This window comes from Podarcis cretensis (assembly GCF_951804945.1).
Source record: "Podarcis cretensis genome assembly, chromosome: 15".
NCBI classification, from domain to species: domain Eukaryota; kingdom Metazoa; phylum Chordata; class Lepidosauria; order Squamata; family Lacertidae; genus Podarcis; species Podarcis cretensis.
In genome coordinates, this window is record NC_137185.1 from 29,547,458 (window position 1) to 29,564,317 (window position 16,860).

A 16,860-nucleotide genomic window follows, 5' to 3' on the forward strand; every position below is an offset into this window, starting at 1 on the left:
TTCTCTTCACCCACATTCAAACACTTTATAGCTCAAGCAAGTAAACCGCTATTAAGTGAAGGGTTACAGAGATATTAGTGCTGAACATTATTTACATCTTCAATCCACCTCCCCAGGAAAATAACTCTTCCAGTTCCAGAATCCAGTCAGTTTAGTTCCACGCTGTATATCTTTGATGAGGGCAACACAGGCTTACTAGAGATCCTCCTCATACAGAGCTTGGAACACAAGAGGCACCAGGAGAAAGTTGGAGCAGAGAGCTCGTTTTCACCACACAGTCTTACAGGAGCCCACTGCTAATGCTGAAGCACCAGACTTTTAACCAGGAGACTTAACCAGCAGGCTGTAAGGCTTGGAGAAGCAGGCCTGGCTGTAGTCAGGCAAAATAATAATAATAATAATAATAACAATAATAAACAAGCCAGAGTTCCCTTGGTCTCTCTCTCCGTTTCCTAAGCCAGTTACGCAGCCCTCCTGGTCTTCAGTCAAATCCTAGCCTCTTTTGGGTCACAGTGCACTAGAAAAAGAAGCTGATTGCATCACTCGTTCGGAGAGCCAAGGTCAGGGGACTGAAGGACACCCACCCACCACCATCTAAGTGCTCCGTTTTGTGTGTATCAGCAGCTCACGCTGCAAGCCTGCATCAAGTACTGCAGCAGATTTGCCTGGAGGAAGGTCTGTGATGAGGGTGAGCTTGTTGAAAACGCCTCGGCCAAAATAATCCGCAACCACAGAAAAGCTGTCATTGGAGCATTTCATCTGTAAGGTGGAACAAACAAAAGCTTCACTTTCGGGGGCATTTGGGGTGGGAAATTCTATCATTTACTATACATTTTGGAAAATGGTTTGCCTCTATATGTTCGGCCACCTCTTGAGATATCATTGTCAAACTCAGCACGATGGTTCCCAAGGTGGGGCAGTAGACTTGGTTGCTGTCTGGGTACAGACGCCATTTTGAACCAAGATGGTGGACCGAAACATGACTTTGGCATGTCCTCACCCAACATCCAGAGTCATGGGTTCAAACACAAATTACACTACGCATTTAAAACAACACAGTATTCCCCCCCTAAAAAATCCCAGGCAGTTGGATATAAGGTGTCATAATAAACCAGACTGGAAATCCAGCCAAGGAGCCCCACCTGGTGCTGGAACTGGTCGTGCAAGTCCCGCCTCTGCTCTTGAGCGCGGATCATGTCCATGACTTTGCGGTTCTCTGGCAAGCAGGTGGGACACTCCGACCCACTCTCCGAGTAGCTCTCAAAGCAGTGCTGGTGGAAGGAGTGGCCACACAGAAAGTGAACTGAGGGCAGCTCCAAGGCACTGGTGCAAATGCTGCACTTGGTCTTCTGGAAGATCTTGGGACTGAGAAAAGGAAACACACAAGGGAAGGGCAAGGAAGAGAGATGGTTTTCAGGGACACACAATGTGCAGAAGCAACAGCAACACATTCCTATGATGCCCACACTGTATTTGGGCATCGAGCTTCTCCCCTGCCCTGGATTCCAGGATTGCTACAGCAGCTGTAAGTAAATAGCAGCTGTACTCTTGATCCATCTCAATCCCTTCCAAGGAACCACCTGGACTTGTTCATCACACTGCACCACCAAACAGAGCACAATGGGCAGAAGGCAGGAAAGTGGCATGTAGTGATGTCTTGCTCCCTCTGGAGGCCGCGTCTTATGGAGGTCAGACAGGCCCAGCAACTTGGACTGCGGCTACCTGCTTTTGAGCTCCTCGATCTCCTTGCGGATCCACTTAGTCTCCTCCCGGTACTTCTGAATCCTCTGCTCGTCCTGCTCAATCTGGCGGCTCTGCTTCTGCAGCTTGCTGACCAGGTAATCCTTGATGACAGACAGGGTGGCTGTGGAGTTGTGAGCCAGAGTCTGCACAACTGGACAGAGGGGGCAATCCATCAGCACAGGGAAGGAGAGGGAGTGGGGCAATTTATATTACACCTGAGTGAGCACAAATCTACCTTGTCCCTTCAAACCACAGGGGAGGGGCCCTTCAGCATTCTCTGTCCCATTCCATAACACTTCAGACCCTTTAACGGCCAAGATTCAGACAGCAAAGGACAATTTAAACTTGTTATCCATTGACAAAGGATGGATCAGAAAAACAAATAAACCTTCAGCCAAAAGCATCACTGGCGTCAAGAGTAAGAGCAGCATTGTGACGTTAACATATGAGAGAGTGCTGGAGGTGAAATAGTTAAACAGGTTGCCCAGTCAGGACCTGGGGGCTGGAGTCAGTGGGACTATAAAACCAGCTCTGGGAGAGGCAAAGGGGAGAGTTCATTGGGGAGTTAGTTGAGGAGTTAGTTGGGAGTTGGGTGGTTGGTTGGAGTGGGAGTGAATTGGGCTAGAGTTGTGGGTAGGGTGAGTTGGTGTAGCGAAATAGGCTGAGTCAGGAACAGTTAGGGGCTACGCAGACAAGTATATATCTGAGAGGTGGTTTAGTGTGTGAGAGCAGGTAGCAAAAGTTATAGGTCTGGATAGGCACCCCATGAATGTAATTGACGGATACCATTTATGAAACCACACGCTTGTTAAACTGCAATAAATAAACAAAACTTTATGTTTCAATTTAACCCCGACTGGACTCAGTATTGTCCCAGGTAGGGCCTGGGTGGTGGCAGCAAGAAATAAAGTGGTGGCACAGGGATCGATAGACGGTGAAACATCCGGGGACCCTGTGTGATCACCACAGAAAAAGAGGGCAATTTAAACTTGTTATCCATTGATAAAGGGTGGTTCAGAAAAACAAATAAACCTTCAGCCAAAAGCATCACTGGTGTCAAGAGTAGGAGCAGCATCTGGCCTCCATAGGGTCTTGGAAGGCAGGTCATTCTCATAAAGGGAGAGGCTGAAGGATTTAACTAGAAGCTCTTTTGCTTAAGAGACTGGTTTTAATTCCCAGCTCCATCCACCCCAGAAGCTTCCCAAAGCCAAGCCTCTCAAGGAGACCGCCTCAGCCATCCCCACCCCCCGCCTGGAAGTGGAACCTCCCTCACCCAGCAGGGGCGGCATGAGATTCTTGGTCTCAATGTGCTTGAGCACAGCTGTGATGTACTCTTTGCAGTCCTCCTCCTTGTGGGCAAAGTAGCCGAGGGCTTGTTCCCAAAGGCAGGCCTCCTGGTCTCCGTACAGCTCACAGACTTCCACCACCTTCTTGTACTGCTCGTTCTGCATGTGGTAGTGCATGATCTGCTGGAAACTGGGGAAGGAAGGGAGAAGAGGGCTCTTTCCACCAGGAGGCCACATATAATGCCCTTGAGCCCACCTGCTGCTCTCCAAACCTTCCTTAGCTACATAGCCTGGGCACAGATCAACCAGGTCCAAACCCTGCACATAGGCTGCAAAGCCTGGTCTACAATATCCGGCACCCTCCTCATTGGGGAAGCTCCAGAAACCCTCTTCCAACCCCCACACAGAGTAGGAGGCTACTGGTGCCTCTAGACTCACAGCTTGCCCTGTTCGTAGAGGTACAGGACACCATCCTTGAAGTTGTGCATCTGGCACAGGACCAAAGCCTTATCGAAGACACTCCGAAACTTCCCACTCTTCAGCAAGGAAATGGCTTCATTGTGCAGCCTCTCTTTGACCTACACGGAGCCCAAAGCCAAGAAAACATCAAGCTAATAAGCAGAGCTCTGCAGCAACCAGATCAGGCCAAAGGAGGCCCATCCAGGCCAGTATCCTGTTCTTACAGTGGCCAACCAGATGGCATAATGCAAGGAGAGCTAAATGCAACAGAAGCACTTTCCTGCTCTTGCCCACCGATTCTGGAGAGAGCATGCAACCATCAGGAATAATAGCATTGCCCTCCGCGAATGGGTCTAATCCTTTTTTGAAGCCATTCAGTTGGTGATCATCACTAAATCATGTGGGAGTGGATTCCATATTTTGTGTTCCATCTTCCCGTTTCTCTGCCCTGAATCTCCCACTATTCAGCTTTGCCGGATAACCCCAGGATCAAGAATTAGGAGATGGGCAAGGGACAGGGGTGGCTACGCTTCATTTCAAAAGTCTGATCCAGACACACACCTCCAAGCAACTGTTCTGGCACTGCCCCAATAACCCTCCAACTTTGGCAGAAAATAATAATGAAACAGACATACTGCTGTGTGGTGGATGGGCCCTAATTGGGTGTTTGTGTAGGGACGCAGGTGGCGCTGTGGGTTAAAGCCTCAGCGCCTAGGACTTGCCGATCGAAAGGTCGGCGGTTCGAATCCCTGCGGCGGGGTGCGCTCCCGCTGCTCGGTCCCAGCGCCTGCCAACCTAGCAGTTCGAAAGCACCTCCAGGTGCAAGTAGATAAATAGGGACCGCTTACCAGCGGGAAGGTAAACGGCGTTTCCGTGTGCGGCTCTGGCTCGCCAGAGCAGCAATGTCACGCTGGCCACGTGACCCGGAAGTGTCTCCGGACAGCGCTGGCCCCTGGCCTCTTAAGTGAGATGGGCGCACAACCCCAGAGTCTGTCAAGACTGGCCCGTACGGGCAGGGGTACCTTTACCTTTACCTTTAAACTGTCCTCTTCCTGGTCATCCAACTGGTCATTTGGTGTGCAGAGAGGAAAATATAATCTCCACTTTGCAGTTATATGCACAGATCTGCTGGGTGTGTGTGTGTGCAGGCAACAGTATGTGATAGTATCTGGTGAGGACCCACCTTTGGCATGCAGTTCCCTGCCCCCTGCGAAGGTTGACCAAGGTTCAATGTGGCACTTAGGGCAAAAGATGGGTTAGCCACCTGCGTCACAGGCACCTTGAACCAGAGCACCATGAATTGAGCTTTTCTCTCTTGCCAGCCTGATTTTCACCAGGCAGGTCACCCAAGACCTTGCTGCCAATGGCTTCCACCAGTCAACCTCCCCTGGGCACAACTAGAAATTTGACCCCAAGCAGACGGAGGACTGACCTGTGGATCCTGCTCATGCGCCCAGTTCTGGAGGCGGAGCTCCAGCAGGGTGTCGTACACGCCCTGTGGAGAGTCTGGCTGCACTTCTGACATGTGCTCTAGGAAGGCCTTCAGCTCCCGGGAATTGTTGGCAAAAATGGGAATGAACTCATCAGGATTTGCCTACATTACAAAGAGAGAAGAGAGTGGGGAAAGGCAGGCATCAACCAGCCTAGATGGAACATTCTGTGTCTCAGTTCTCCTGGCAGAATCTTCTGCAGCCCCAGATGTCCCAGAGCTCCCCCCACAACACATGTGGGGAACCTTTGGCTCTCCAGATGTCGCTGAACTACAACTCCCACCAGCCCCAGCAAGCAAATGGCCAGAAATGATGGGAGCTGTAGTTCAACAACACCTGGAGGGTCAGTGGCTCCCCACAACTGCCCTACAAGGAGCCTAGCAAAGACTGGCCAGTGCTCAGGACACAGCAAGCATCAACAAGTGCTATTGCAATAAACCCGGTATGAGGTATGTGTGTGTGTTTGTATGGGGAAGAATGGCTTATCTGAACAGCAACCAGACAAGCAAAAATTCTGCAAGCCACACAGGTCTGAGCCCTTTGCTGCCTCCCAGAGGTTGTTCAACATTCCTGCCTTCCAACCAGTTCAGTCGGTAGAGCATGAGGCTCTTAATCTCAGGGTTGCGGGTTTGAACCCCACTTTGGGCAACAGGGGTTGGACAAGATGACCCCAATGGTCCCTTCCAACTCTACAGTTCTATTACTCTGTTTGTCCCCCACAATACCCTGCAGGCTATCACCACTGAGCCTGCTTGCCCAGACTGTATTTTACACTCAGCATTTTGTTCACTTAATGTCGATTACTCCTCATCCCCTGCTCTCCTTGGTGAGCACCATCCTCAGCTGCACAAAGGGCAGCAACGCAACCCCCTCCCCGCCCCGAATCCAGCTGATACCTTCCTCCCTTCCAGTGCTCCAGGACCCTCACGATCCCCCACCGGCTGGTAGTTCGTGCACAGGACCTTCAGGAGCTCAGTGGTCTCATTCGGGACGTGATGCATGAGGATCTTGCCGTATCGCTTCATGTTGCTCTCGGCCTGCTCAAAGGGCAGCTTCCCAATGTAACGCAGGGCTTCCTGGTAGTTCTGCACAAGAGAAGGGCAGGTGATAGGAGAGAGAGGTTGCTTTGGAGCCAACATGTTGGCCTTCTGCCTGCATGCAGAACAGCTTTCCCAAACCGGGTGTCCTCTGCATGTTTTGCAGGACAACTCTGCTAAGTCCTAGCCAGCACAACAGCTGTGTGATGATGGGGGCTGAAACACACAGGGAAATGTGTGCTGCAGGACCACCACACATGGAAAGTTTGTGAGACAAATGTGCACGCTCTGCCCCTCTCGCCACCGTTCCTGTGGGTCCTCCACATACTGAGTGCTGACCTTGCAAAGCGGGGAGCCTCCTGCACTCAAGAAAACTCTCCAATGCATTTTATAACCCTGACTTCAGTGTTTAAAAGTGCACAGGGTGCCTCAACAAGTACAAGAAGCTCAGAGCTTCAGTTAGACTTCAAATTGGGGAAGGGCAATAGGAATGAAAATGAGGGGGGCAGAGCTAGCACTCCCATCCCCATGCCCCCCCCACCAGTAATTATTCTACGTGCTGATAGGACACCTGAAGAGGGCTTCTGACACAAGCATGGATAATACTCCCAGGGCAAAACAGGCTGAGCAAGCTTCAGAAGCAGACCCCAGTTCCCCTGTATCTTGGGGTTAGAACTAAGAATTTAAAGAACTACCTATAGTGAGATGAAAACGCGAGCAGGACTTGAAATATGAGCAACTGCGTTCATTATTAAGATAAATGGGTTAAAATGGATGTACAGTCATACCTTGGTTGCTGAACGCCTTGGAACTCGTACATTTTGGCTCCCGAACAATCAAAAACCAGAAGTGAGTATTTTCAGAAGCCGAACGTCCGGCGCGGTTTCCGACTGGCTGCAGGACCTTCCTGTAGCCAATCAGAAGCCACACTTTTGTTTCTGAACCTTTTGGAAGTTGAACAGAATTCAGGAATAGATTCCGTTCAACTTCCAAGCTATGACTGTATTGGATAGTATATGTGAAATATGCAGCATTCAAGGGTAAATGTGGAAACCATGGAAGGGGAGGATGAGAAGTCAATGGATAATATAATATACGGTCTATGTTAAAGGTTTTTGTCTGTTTGTTTTTTGTGAAAAATCAATAAACAATAATAATAAGGAAAAAGAACTAAGCAGCGGACAGTCCTGCCTTTTATTCTCCACGGCAACAAGTCACAGAGATCCTCTGCCCCACTTAATGTAAAAATCATGGCAAGCCCTTTTAAACTCGCTGCTGCAGCCTTGAGACCCCAAAACGTTTAACAACTAAGAAAGTGTTCGTAACAGGCCAAGTGAAAGACCCACAGGAGCAGGCAAGTTACCTACATTTACGCTAGTCTAATGCCTGTCTGCCATGTAGGAAAACAGATGTACAAAGCCCCAAACTGTGGACACTACTATCCCCAGTGCAAAAAAAGGGAGAATGTAGAGAAACACGGTCTTCACACACACCCCTCCCGAGCCAAAGCGCCTCTCAGGTTTCTCCAGCATCCAGATGCACTCCAATAAGTCAGATTTAAAAGCTGGAAGTGAAGCTCAGCATCAGGCAGGCAGTTTGGCCTCACCTTGATATCCTCCAGCTGGATCTTGAGGTACCACTCGTGGTGCGCATGCTTCTCAGCCAGGTACACGGCGTGGGAGTAGCAGCCTGCCTGACGCAGAACCTTGATGGCTGTCTCCACATCAAAGTGCACCTCACTTTCACTGGTCTGTGTGGGGGAGACAAAGCAAAGAAGGCATTCAGAAGGGGCATGTCTACTGAGAAAGAGGAATGCCTCTGTATCTCTCCCATGAAAGCGTAATATATTATGGCTGGAGCCAGAAGCAGCAGGTTGCCCCTGAGACAAAGAGAAAGCCTCTGCTTCTTCCTTCCTATGAGGTTAAAAAAAAATAAGCTTCTCTTCCTGCAAAGGGAAGACTTCTGATCCTTCTCAACTCCAGGACTGGAGGAAAGCACCCACCCAACCTCAAGCAGCCAAATGAAAGGTCCTTCAATTACCTGGAAGGCTCTCTCAATCTCTGCACTGGGAATGTGGAGCAAGCAGGCACCAAAAGCTGGAGGATGGCTGCTCAAGCACACGAGCCCATTGAGGCATAATGGGGAAGGAGGAGCCAGCGCTCCAGGGCATCCACACCCTTCCCTGTTGTACCTTGATGAACTCCTCAAGCTTGGATATGTCTTTCAGCTTGGTGTAGCAATTCAGCAGCAGTGTCGTGTGGTCTGCGTTGGCCAATGACTGCAGGTGGAGCGTCTGCAAGTACGCAGTCAGGTTGTGTATCCTCTGAGCATCCAAGAACTTGCGGATGACGTAGGATGGCTCTAGTTTCCCAATGGTACTAGGGAGAAAGAGGACCTTATGAGGACCCTATTCCAGGTAGTCAAAAGAGAGAGGATGGGAATGTGTCACATAACCCCAACCTCACAGCTGGTTCTACAGAGGATCAGAAGGTACAGCCACAATTTCCAACCCAAGTAGGGCACAGGGAGAGGAGGTTGCTTGGAGTGCCAAATTAATTGGGGAGAGTGGAAATCAAGTGGGTGGAAATCAAAACTTGCAATTCTCACAATTTGGGGCTGGAAACATATCTTGGTCTGCCCCTCATATTGCCAAAGGTAGTGCAATCTGCTGATAAGCACCTCACAATCTGAAAAGCCAGGAGCAACCACAGATAGATAGGCATTCCCTGTATACTATCTCAGTAAATAAATCCCAGTCCACTAGGATCCAGAGAGCCAAACTCCATTTGGACGTGTCAGAGCTCACCAGGGCTCTGTGTGTTTGCAAACCACGCTTGGGTGGATTTAGTTCCCATCTCATGATGGTTTCCCTGGTGAAGCAATTCAGAAAGGAAGCCAGCAAGAAGGTGGCAGGTCGGTCAGATTAAAAATCCAGATTTGTGGCACCCAGATGCTTAGATAGCAAGGCCTCTGGTCTTTCTTCTCACCCCAACATGGCTGTAATGAAGAGGGAGGGCCAAAACTCCCCTGTCCCGCCTACCGAATATATTGCTGAATGGCGCCATCGTGGTTTCCCTTGTTATACAGATGGTCTCCGTACTGGCGAAAGATCTCAGACAAGCCGTCACTATCCAGGTGGTGGCTCCTGGCCAGGTGAATGGCCATTTCAAAGAGGTTCTTCCTGAAGAGCATCTGTTGGAAGGGAAGTGGTTGCTTGCTTACAAACATTGATGGCAGCAACAGGGTTTTAAGGGTTATATTGACTATTCATAACTATTGTTCCATAGGGAGCTGCTTAATTACTGGGGTCCTCAAGTATGGAATGCATACTGATGTATTGTTTTGTGAATGAATAACAACATGCATTTGCAGCTTTCGTAACTGTAAGAGGAGAAACAAGGGGCTCTAGGCCACAGCTGTTCCCTCCCTCTGTGCCACGTGGCACAGATGCTAGTTCAGAGACACTTCCAGCCCCTTACTCAGGCTCCCTTCGGAGCAACAGCAGACCACACCAACCTCGCACAAACTGTAGCCCTCCAAATGGCTGGGGCTACGGCTCCCCATCAGCCCCAGGCAGCACAGGTGTATGATGCTGGGACTGATGGTATTTGCAGTCCAAACAGCCTGGTGTAGGGCAACATCTGGGCTTTGAGCTGCAGGCAGATGTGAATAAGCTTTGCACCTCAGAACCCCACTAACCACAGAGGAGGAAGAAGCAACCAAGGTCCCTTGCCTCAAGCTTGGTTTGCGTGTCCTTCTCCTGCAGTGCATGGAGCTTCCCATCTCTGGTCAGCACATAGAGGCACCCCCACTCGGCCAGGACATCCACTACGTCGTCAAAGACAGAGCTGTATGCAATGAACTTGTTGCCCAAGTCATAAATATTCAGGATCTGCTTGTCGGAGTTTTGTGGATCACTCCCAGCAAATTCCGATCTGGAGTACAGAGGAGCAAAGAGTGAGGGACAGCCTCAGAGATAGTCTTTTAACTTTCACTCACAGGTCAGGAGTTCCCTTTTGTGCACTGGATGAAAGAATGGTCCACACTCACAAGCCTCAGAGAGTCTCAAACTGCTTACTTAACATTTCCAGGCAAATGTTAAAGTCAGCTGGCAGAGCCCTCTGTGAGTCCCTGATGAATCTAAAAAACTAATGACCAAGCTTTTGCATTCCAATGCATAAACCGCATCTGCCTCCTATTTCTCCTCCACGATATGTACGTCAACCTAACTATTTCTGAGCCTTGGATAGCACAACATATTGCCTTGCTGCAAAGTAGGGTTTCCCTACCCAACCCAAACCCCCGCACTCAGCCATTTGGACCTTCCAGCCTTTCATGACAGTCATCACATTCTCAAGATTACTTGTACATATCCCACTCAGCATATTCAGAAAATCCGAAATCTGATAGGAAGCTGGAAAGGAAAGCCAGATTTAACACTGCCTGCAAATAGGGATTGGAAGGCCAAAAAGAAATCCCATGCAACACACAATGGCTTTCTACTGCTCTCTCCTACAGAAGAGTACCTAACCAGAAGCAATAAATAATTTCACAGCAACCACCTTTATCCAGATCCCACACCCCGAGTTTTTAAGAGGTCAAAGGAAAACAATTCAACAAGTTATTCTGTCTTGCAGCTCTGTCTTACTTTGGAGAAGGCTTCCGTTCCTTGGAAACAATGACAAGGTAGCCCCGATACCAGTGGGCTATCAGCTTCTGGCCTTCGAAGGCAAAGCAGGGCCCACGCTCATCTGGCTGGTACAGATATACACATTCATCTCCTGCCACAATGAATTGGAGGTCCTGGGAGGGATCGCTGAGTGTGGAGCAGCGCAGCCCACAGCCACGTGTGTCCAATTCTAGCTTCGGATAATCCTTCACTGAAAGCGTGTAACACTGCAAAGTCCACAAGGAGGAGGACACAATGAAGCTTGGAAAGCCACAAGAACAGCTCAGAAACTGGGGCGAGGCAGGGCATGACACACACACACACCCCCGAGTGGTCAACCAAACATCTTACCTGGATGTTCTCTGTGGTGGCAACAAACAGATGTGTTGTTTTGCCAGACTGACGGAAGGCAAGGCCTGTAATTGGGTAACTGCCTTCATGAAGGATCTGACTTTTGCTGTGCCGATCTCTGGTGATGTCCCCTTTAGTGAGCACAACGCTCCCATCTGTAAAGCCTACAGCAGAAATGGGAAAGGGTGAATGCTGCATTCCATGAGACACCCTGGGAAAAAGCAGGCGTTCTCTGCCATTGGAAGACATCAGGTTAAGTCCACCAAATGGAAAGCTAAATTAGATTAATATGAAAAGACGGAGGAGTACTCTCCCCAAAACAAAGTAGATCAATTTCTGCAAGATCAATTTCTGCTTTATGATTTTATGTCTGTAACTCACAGCAGCAATTTCATTTCCACTTACCAATGGCCATGAAGTTGAGATTCTCATGGACTGTGAGACAGGACACAACTGTAGGCTTGTTGCCTGGTATTGCAGGGAAAATCCTGGTGCACAGAGGATTCCCACCGTCACGCTTCTCTAGATTCCAGACTTTGACCTACAAGTTATTATAGGGGGCTTGTTGAGGAAAACCACCACAAATTGGACTAATTCCCTTTTTATCTAAAAGTAAATGCTACTGTGCATATAAGATGCACATTTCCCCCTTTCTCCAGTCAAACTCTGGGACCAGGAGTGCAGACATAGCTGCTGTAGAAAGAAAGGAGCCACATTTACTCTCCTAGCAGAAAGTCACTGCAGGGCAAATAGGCAGAAGGAGCAAGGTACCCTTCTCTTGATCAGTGGTACCTCTGGTTGCGAACGAGATCCGTTCCGGAGGCCCGTTCGCAACATGAAAAGAGCGTAACCCGCAGCGGCGCATCTGCTCACAGTGGGTTGCGATTTGCCGCTTCTGCGCATGTGCGAGCGGCGAAACCCGGAAGTAACGCTTTCCGGTACTTCCGGGTTGCCGCAGGAAGTAACCTGAAAGAACGTAACATGAAGCGGACGTAACATGAGGTATGACTGTATGCGCAAGTCAGAAAAATACAAAAAAGCCAAAATTCCTGAACACCTGAGTTAAAGTCTTAGGTGACAAATAAATATTTAAAATTCCTAGATTCCAGCAGCAACGTTTTGAAGAACTGGTGGCCCACACTTATCTCAGCCTTGTCATCACAGAAGACTCCTCCTTCCCTACAACTAATCTCACAAATGCTTTCTATCAAACAGAAAAACAAGCCCGGCTTCCCTCAAACCAACTTACCAAAGGGTTAATACCTTCTTCATCCTCCCCAACTGAAGCCAAGATGCTGTGCTGCTTCAACTGGTAGAGGTGTGTCACTCTCAGCTTATAAGCTTGGAAGCTGCTGAGCTCAAGGTTGCGGAGCAGGAACCATATCTGCCCTTCCATATGTAAGTCTGAGTTAAGGAATCCTCCCCATAAGAGAGCAGAAGGCACGAAAGGCTCAGTGGTTCGCTTCTAAAATCTTTTATCACATTACATTTATATCCCATCTTTCTTCCATGATGGAACTCAAATTGTTTCCGCAGCTGCCTCCCACCCAGACACTGAACAAGACCTGCATATCGGAGCTGGGTCAAAGGTTGGTGGTGAAGCACCTGCTTTGCATATAAAGGATTCTAGATTCAATCCCTAGAACCTCCAAGTAGGTAAAGGCTTCTACTTTCTGTCTGTTGGTCATCATAGACTCTGAGTGCCTACCTAACCTGTGTTTGCCCAGATGTTGCTGGACTTTTAACTGCCGTCAGTTTGGGCAATGGCCATGGTCCGCAGCAAGGATGACAACTCAGTCACCACGATGCAGGCAACACTGAACTGGCTGAGCCAATGCTTTCATCAGGCATGGCCTTATGTTCTTAACATGAATAAACCCACGGGGCGGAGAGGAGGAATGCCTTCAGACTTTGGCAGAAGGCGAGCCATGGGCGCAGCTTACCCAAAACTCATGTCCGCTTACCGAGACAAAAGCCCTGCCCAGGCAAGCTGGTTGAGGGGAAAAGAGCACTCCACACACGCTCAGAGGCACCCTGCCCGCCCCCCGCGACACCACTAACAGCAAGGATATCCCCGAAAACGAGACTGCCCCGGCCCGAGTCGCAGACCGTGATGCCCGGCGGCAACAGCACGGGCTTCCCATCAGGCTCCGTCAGGACATCGCGGTCGAAGAAGCCGAAGCGGCGCCACTGCAGGTAGGCCGCCATCTTGACAGGTAGGCCCAACTCCGGAGGAGAGTCATGTGACCATGCCGCTTCCGCGTTGCTTCTCCTCTTAGCGCTGAGGCTGCTGGGATTTGTAGTTCGCCGGGTCTCTAAACCCCCGCCCTAGTGCGCAAGCGCAGGGGAGACCCGCAGCCCTTGCGCCGCTGCCCCCTTGTTTCCACGCGGCGGTATTGCAGGCATCCCCGCTGAGCCGGCAGGCGGGTGACTGTGACTGACTGGCGGGCCGGCACAGATCAGAGAGGTGCTGGGGTGGCCAAAGGAGAGCGCGCAGTCTGCACGTGCTCAGGAGCTCTCCGGCCAGGCCCGTCGCTGCCACCGCCACGCTAGGAAGCCCCGCCCCTTGGCCAATGACCGCGGCCGCTGCGCCCGGCGCCGGAGACGTGGCCCAATGGGGAGCGCGCGAGGGGAGCCGCCGGGCCAATGAGCTCGCGCCGCGTCCGGCTCCGGGGAGGGAAGGAGGGCGGAGCGCAGGTTTCGCAAGGCAGGGAGTCCGGGAGACCGGCCGGCCGAGGGGAGAGAGAGAGAGGGGCAGCCGGAGCGGGAGGGAGAGAGTCCGCGGAGTCCGAGCCGAGAGCGAGCGGGCGGGCAGGGAGCCCCCGGAGGGAGCGGTTGGCGTGCCGGGCCGAGGACAGCGGCGTCCCCCTTAGAGGCGACCGGGGGTCGGCCTCTTCCGCGTGGGGGTGGGGGAACCTCTGGGTCTCCAGGTGAACCTTGGCGCCGGGCCTCGCCGCCGTTCCGGCTCTGTCGGAGGAAAGTGCCCTCGCCGCCTCGCCTTTGTTTCCACATCGGGGTTTGGCGGCCCTCGATCGTCAGGATGGCTCCAGCACGCGTGTGGCCGCTGCTGCCCCTCCTCCTGCTGGCTTCCCTGCCTGCGCACTTGGGTAGGTGCCTCTCCCGCCCCCATGGAAGGACCTGGGAAAGATCTTGGTGGTTTTGCAAGTTGCCGAAGAATCTGGCTTGCTAAGCGGAGTTGGGCAGGAGCGAGCCCTTTCATCGCATGGTTTGATCCGGCTCCTCTCAGAATCATAGAATGGTGGAGTTGGAAGGAAGCAGTAAGATCATCTAGTCCAGGGTTTCCCAAACTTGGATCTCCAGCTGATCTTGGACTTCCAACTCCCATCATCCCTATCCTTTAGGACCAGTGGTCAGGGATGGTGGGAATTGTAGTCCAGAGACAGCTGGAGACCCAAATTTGGGGAACCCTGATCAAGCCCAACCTCTGCAGGAATCTCTTGCCCAACAAGGGGCTCGAACCCACAACCCTGAAATTATGAGTCTCATGTTCTCCCGACTGAGTTATTCACCTAGTGGTGTCTGAAAAGCTAACGTGTCTCCTGTAGGTGGGCGGGATGAAACTGACCAGCAGGAAGGGCAGAGTGATCCTTGGACACTTCTGTGCACACCTTGTGGGACCTGATGAAGACAACTTTTCTAAAGGATGCTGCTGATACTGCACTACATTTAATTATTTATTTATTTGGTGGTGGCATGTTTCATTTGCCACCTCCTGTAGAAAATGTGTGTCAGCATTTAAGCCTTGCAAAATGTGTTGCATAAAGAGGGACCAGCTGTACATTCTTTCATATCTTTTTTTTACCAGTTTAGTTCTTGAAAAGAGGCACTTTGAGTGATGTAAATGATAGCCCATTTTAGGTTCAGAGACCATATTAGGAGAGGTGTTGATTATGGCAGGTATTGCTATAATTGCAGGGAGCTTTTTTGGGCCCTGGATATTACATTTATTGTTATTGATATGGGGTCCATTGGCAAGAATAAAGCTCCTTGTTTTTGTAGGCATCCAGCAGAGGTTGTTTTTTTATTCAGACCTATGCCATAACTTGTGTTTACCAAAACTAACTTTAAAGTAAATAGAGAGCCATTTTTGCAAAATAAAATTGAGAATGTTATAACCCTTTTTTCCTGGATTTTGACTCCAGATATTTATCTGCCATTTGTAACCTCTAGGCTAGGCTACTAAGTATTTGGCATGGGGGGCACTATCCTTAGAGATTCCATACGTATCAGCTGGTACAGAATGGGGCAGGCTGTTGAGTTGTCAGGAACATGCTAGCGACTTATGTGCCATTGTCTGCACCTCCAGGTAGCCTTCTATTGCAGGATTCACAATTCAGCCTGGATGGCCTTTGATCCTGTGTTTGAGTGGTTTGGGCCCAATGTGTCTTAGAGGCCAGGTGCCCTTTAAACCAGTTCAGGGCCTCCCTTGGCTATGCTGTCAGTGCCGCATGTCCATAAGGCACATATTGACTGCCTTGAAGTCTGTTTGGAAACCGCCATTCATACTGCTAGATAGCTGTGTTGGACTGGGCATTATTTATTGTATTACACCTCTGTGATACCAACCACAGTGGCTCGCAGTCCATTTTCAGGTCCAGTTCAAGTGCTGTTTTTCACCTTCAAAACCCTTCATGTCTTAAGGGCTGGCCTATTTAAAGGACTGAGTGCTTTCATAGGACTAATTAATTCCATAAATTGATATATTCATTGGAGGGTCTCTTGTAGGTGCCCCCATATCTGTGGTGAAGCAAGTAGCTACCAGAGAGAAGGCCTTCTGGGTGGGTCTCTGGAATCTAGTTTATTTTTCTTTTAGTAACAGGAAAGATGCCTCCTAATTTCCATGTAGACATAGTTTTAATTCTACTGGTTGCTCTTACTACTTTGTAGCTTTTAGCTTTATAATTTTATTTACATTTTGATTGTGTGTTTGTTTTTTGTATTTACTTCCTATAAACCTCCCTAGGAATATGGTTGAAGGATGCTTAAAAATTCTTAGCGATAAAGAGATATTTTGAGATGTTTCCCTACAAATGAGATGCTCTGGATGATACAGTACTGTGAAACTTTCTTCTGGTGGAGTCCTCCGGGTGTGCTGTAATGCATCTGTGTTTAGACTGGCTTTTTGTTTCTTATCAGTTCAGCTAAGCATTAGAAATTAGAAGGAGGCTGGAGGGTATTGTCTGAGGTTCTTACTGGAAGAAAGTACATTTGACACAATACTTTTGTTCTACAGATTCATTGGCTGTGATGTCAGTGGACATGGGTAGTGAATCTATGAAGATCGCCATTGTGAAGCCTGGGGTGCCAATGGAAATTGTCTTAAACAAGTGAGTGGGCTAAATATGTGCTGCAATGAATGTGACGGTGAAAACAACTGTTTTGGAGGGCTTGACACATCATAGAATTGTAAAGGTGCCCCAAGGTTCAACCAGTCCAACCACTTACAGTGCAGGAATAAATCCATGTCTTAGTGGTGCAGTTCCTGTTACTAAAAGAAAATATGGGGCAGCTTCCCATAGGTGTAACTTTCTTTTGCCCTTACTTATTGTTCCCTAATCTCAGATGTGGTTATTTAGAAGAGACTCCAATGTGTTTCTCTTCACTTGTTCCAGTGCTGAATCCTGGCATTGAAAACCAGTTCTGCATTTCTCCAAGGAACCCAGCAGTTAGACCCCATGAATTTCTGGGGCAGAGCCATTGTGCAGTGACAGGGCACCTGCTTTGTTTGTAGCAGTTGCGTATTGAATCCCAGGCATCTCCTTAAATTTATTAGTTACCAGACGACAGGAACAGTGTGCCTCGGT

The 16,860-nt window shown here is 49.7% G+C and overlaps 2 protein-coding genes across 3 annotated transcripts in view; one reads left to right on the forward strand and one right to left on the reverse strand.

Moving 5' to 3' along the window:
* Positions 1-13,243, reverse strand: VPS11 (VPS11 core subunit of CORVET and HOPS complexes; the record flags this gene model as incomplete). The annotated part of the gene is made up of 16 exons (XM_079956050.1): positions 1-759; positions 1,143-1,365; positions 1,723-1,894; positions 3,017-3,219; positions 3,468-3,607; positions 4,921-5,082; positions 5,875-6,063; positions 7,622-7,765; positions 8,207-8,393; positions 9,056-9,207; positions 9,749-9,950; positions 10,664-10,911; positions 11,036-11,199; positions 11,441-11,576; positions 12,285-12,429; positions 13,104-13,243. 16 exons carry the CDS (start codon positions 13,241-13,243, stop codon positions 595-597), a joined length of 2,772 nt encoding a protein of 923 aa, XP_079812176.1. The 3' UTR covers positions 1-594.
* The window catches only part of HYOU1 (hypoxia up-regulated 1), a 17,335-nt gene continuing 13,641 nt past the window's right edge, over positions 13,167-16,860 (forward strand). The window contains exons 1-2 of one of the 2 annotated variants that reach the window (XM_079956049.1): positions 13,167-13,251; positions 16,290-16,383. In XM_079956049.1, the coding sequence (XP_079812175.1) occupies positions 16,304-16,383 (80 nt within the window). In that variant the 5' untranslated portion in view covers positions 13,167-13,251; positions 16,290-16,303. Of the gene's footprint in view, positions 13,252-13,721; positions 14,143-16,289; positions 16,384-16,860 lie in introns of those variants that run through there. The other variant, XM_079956048.1, reaches the window with a different exon arrangement.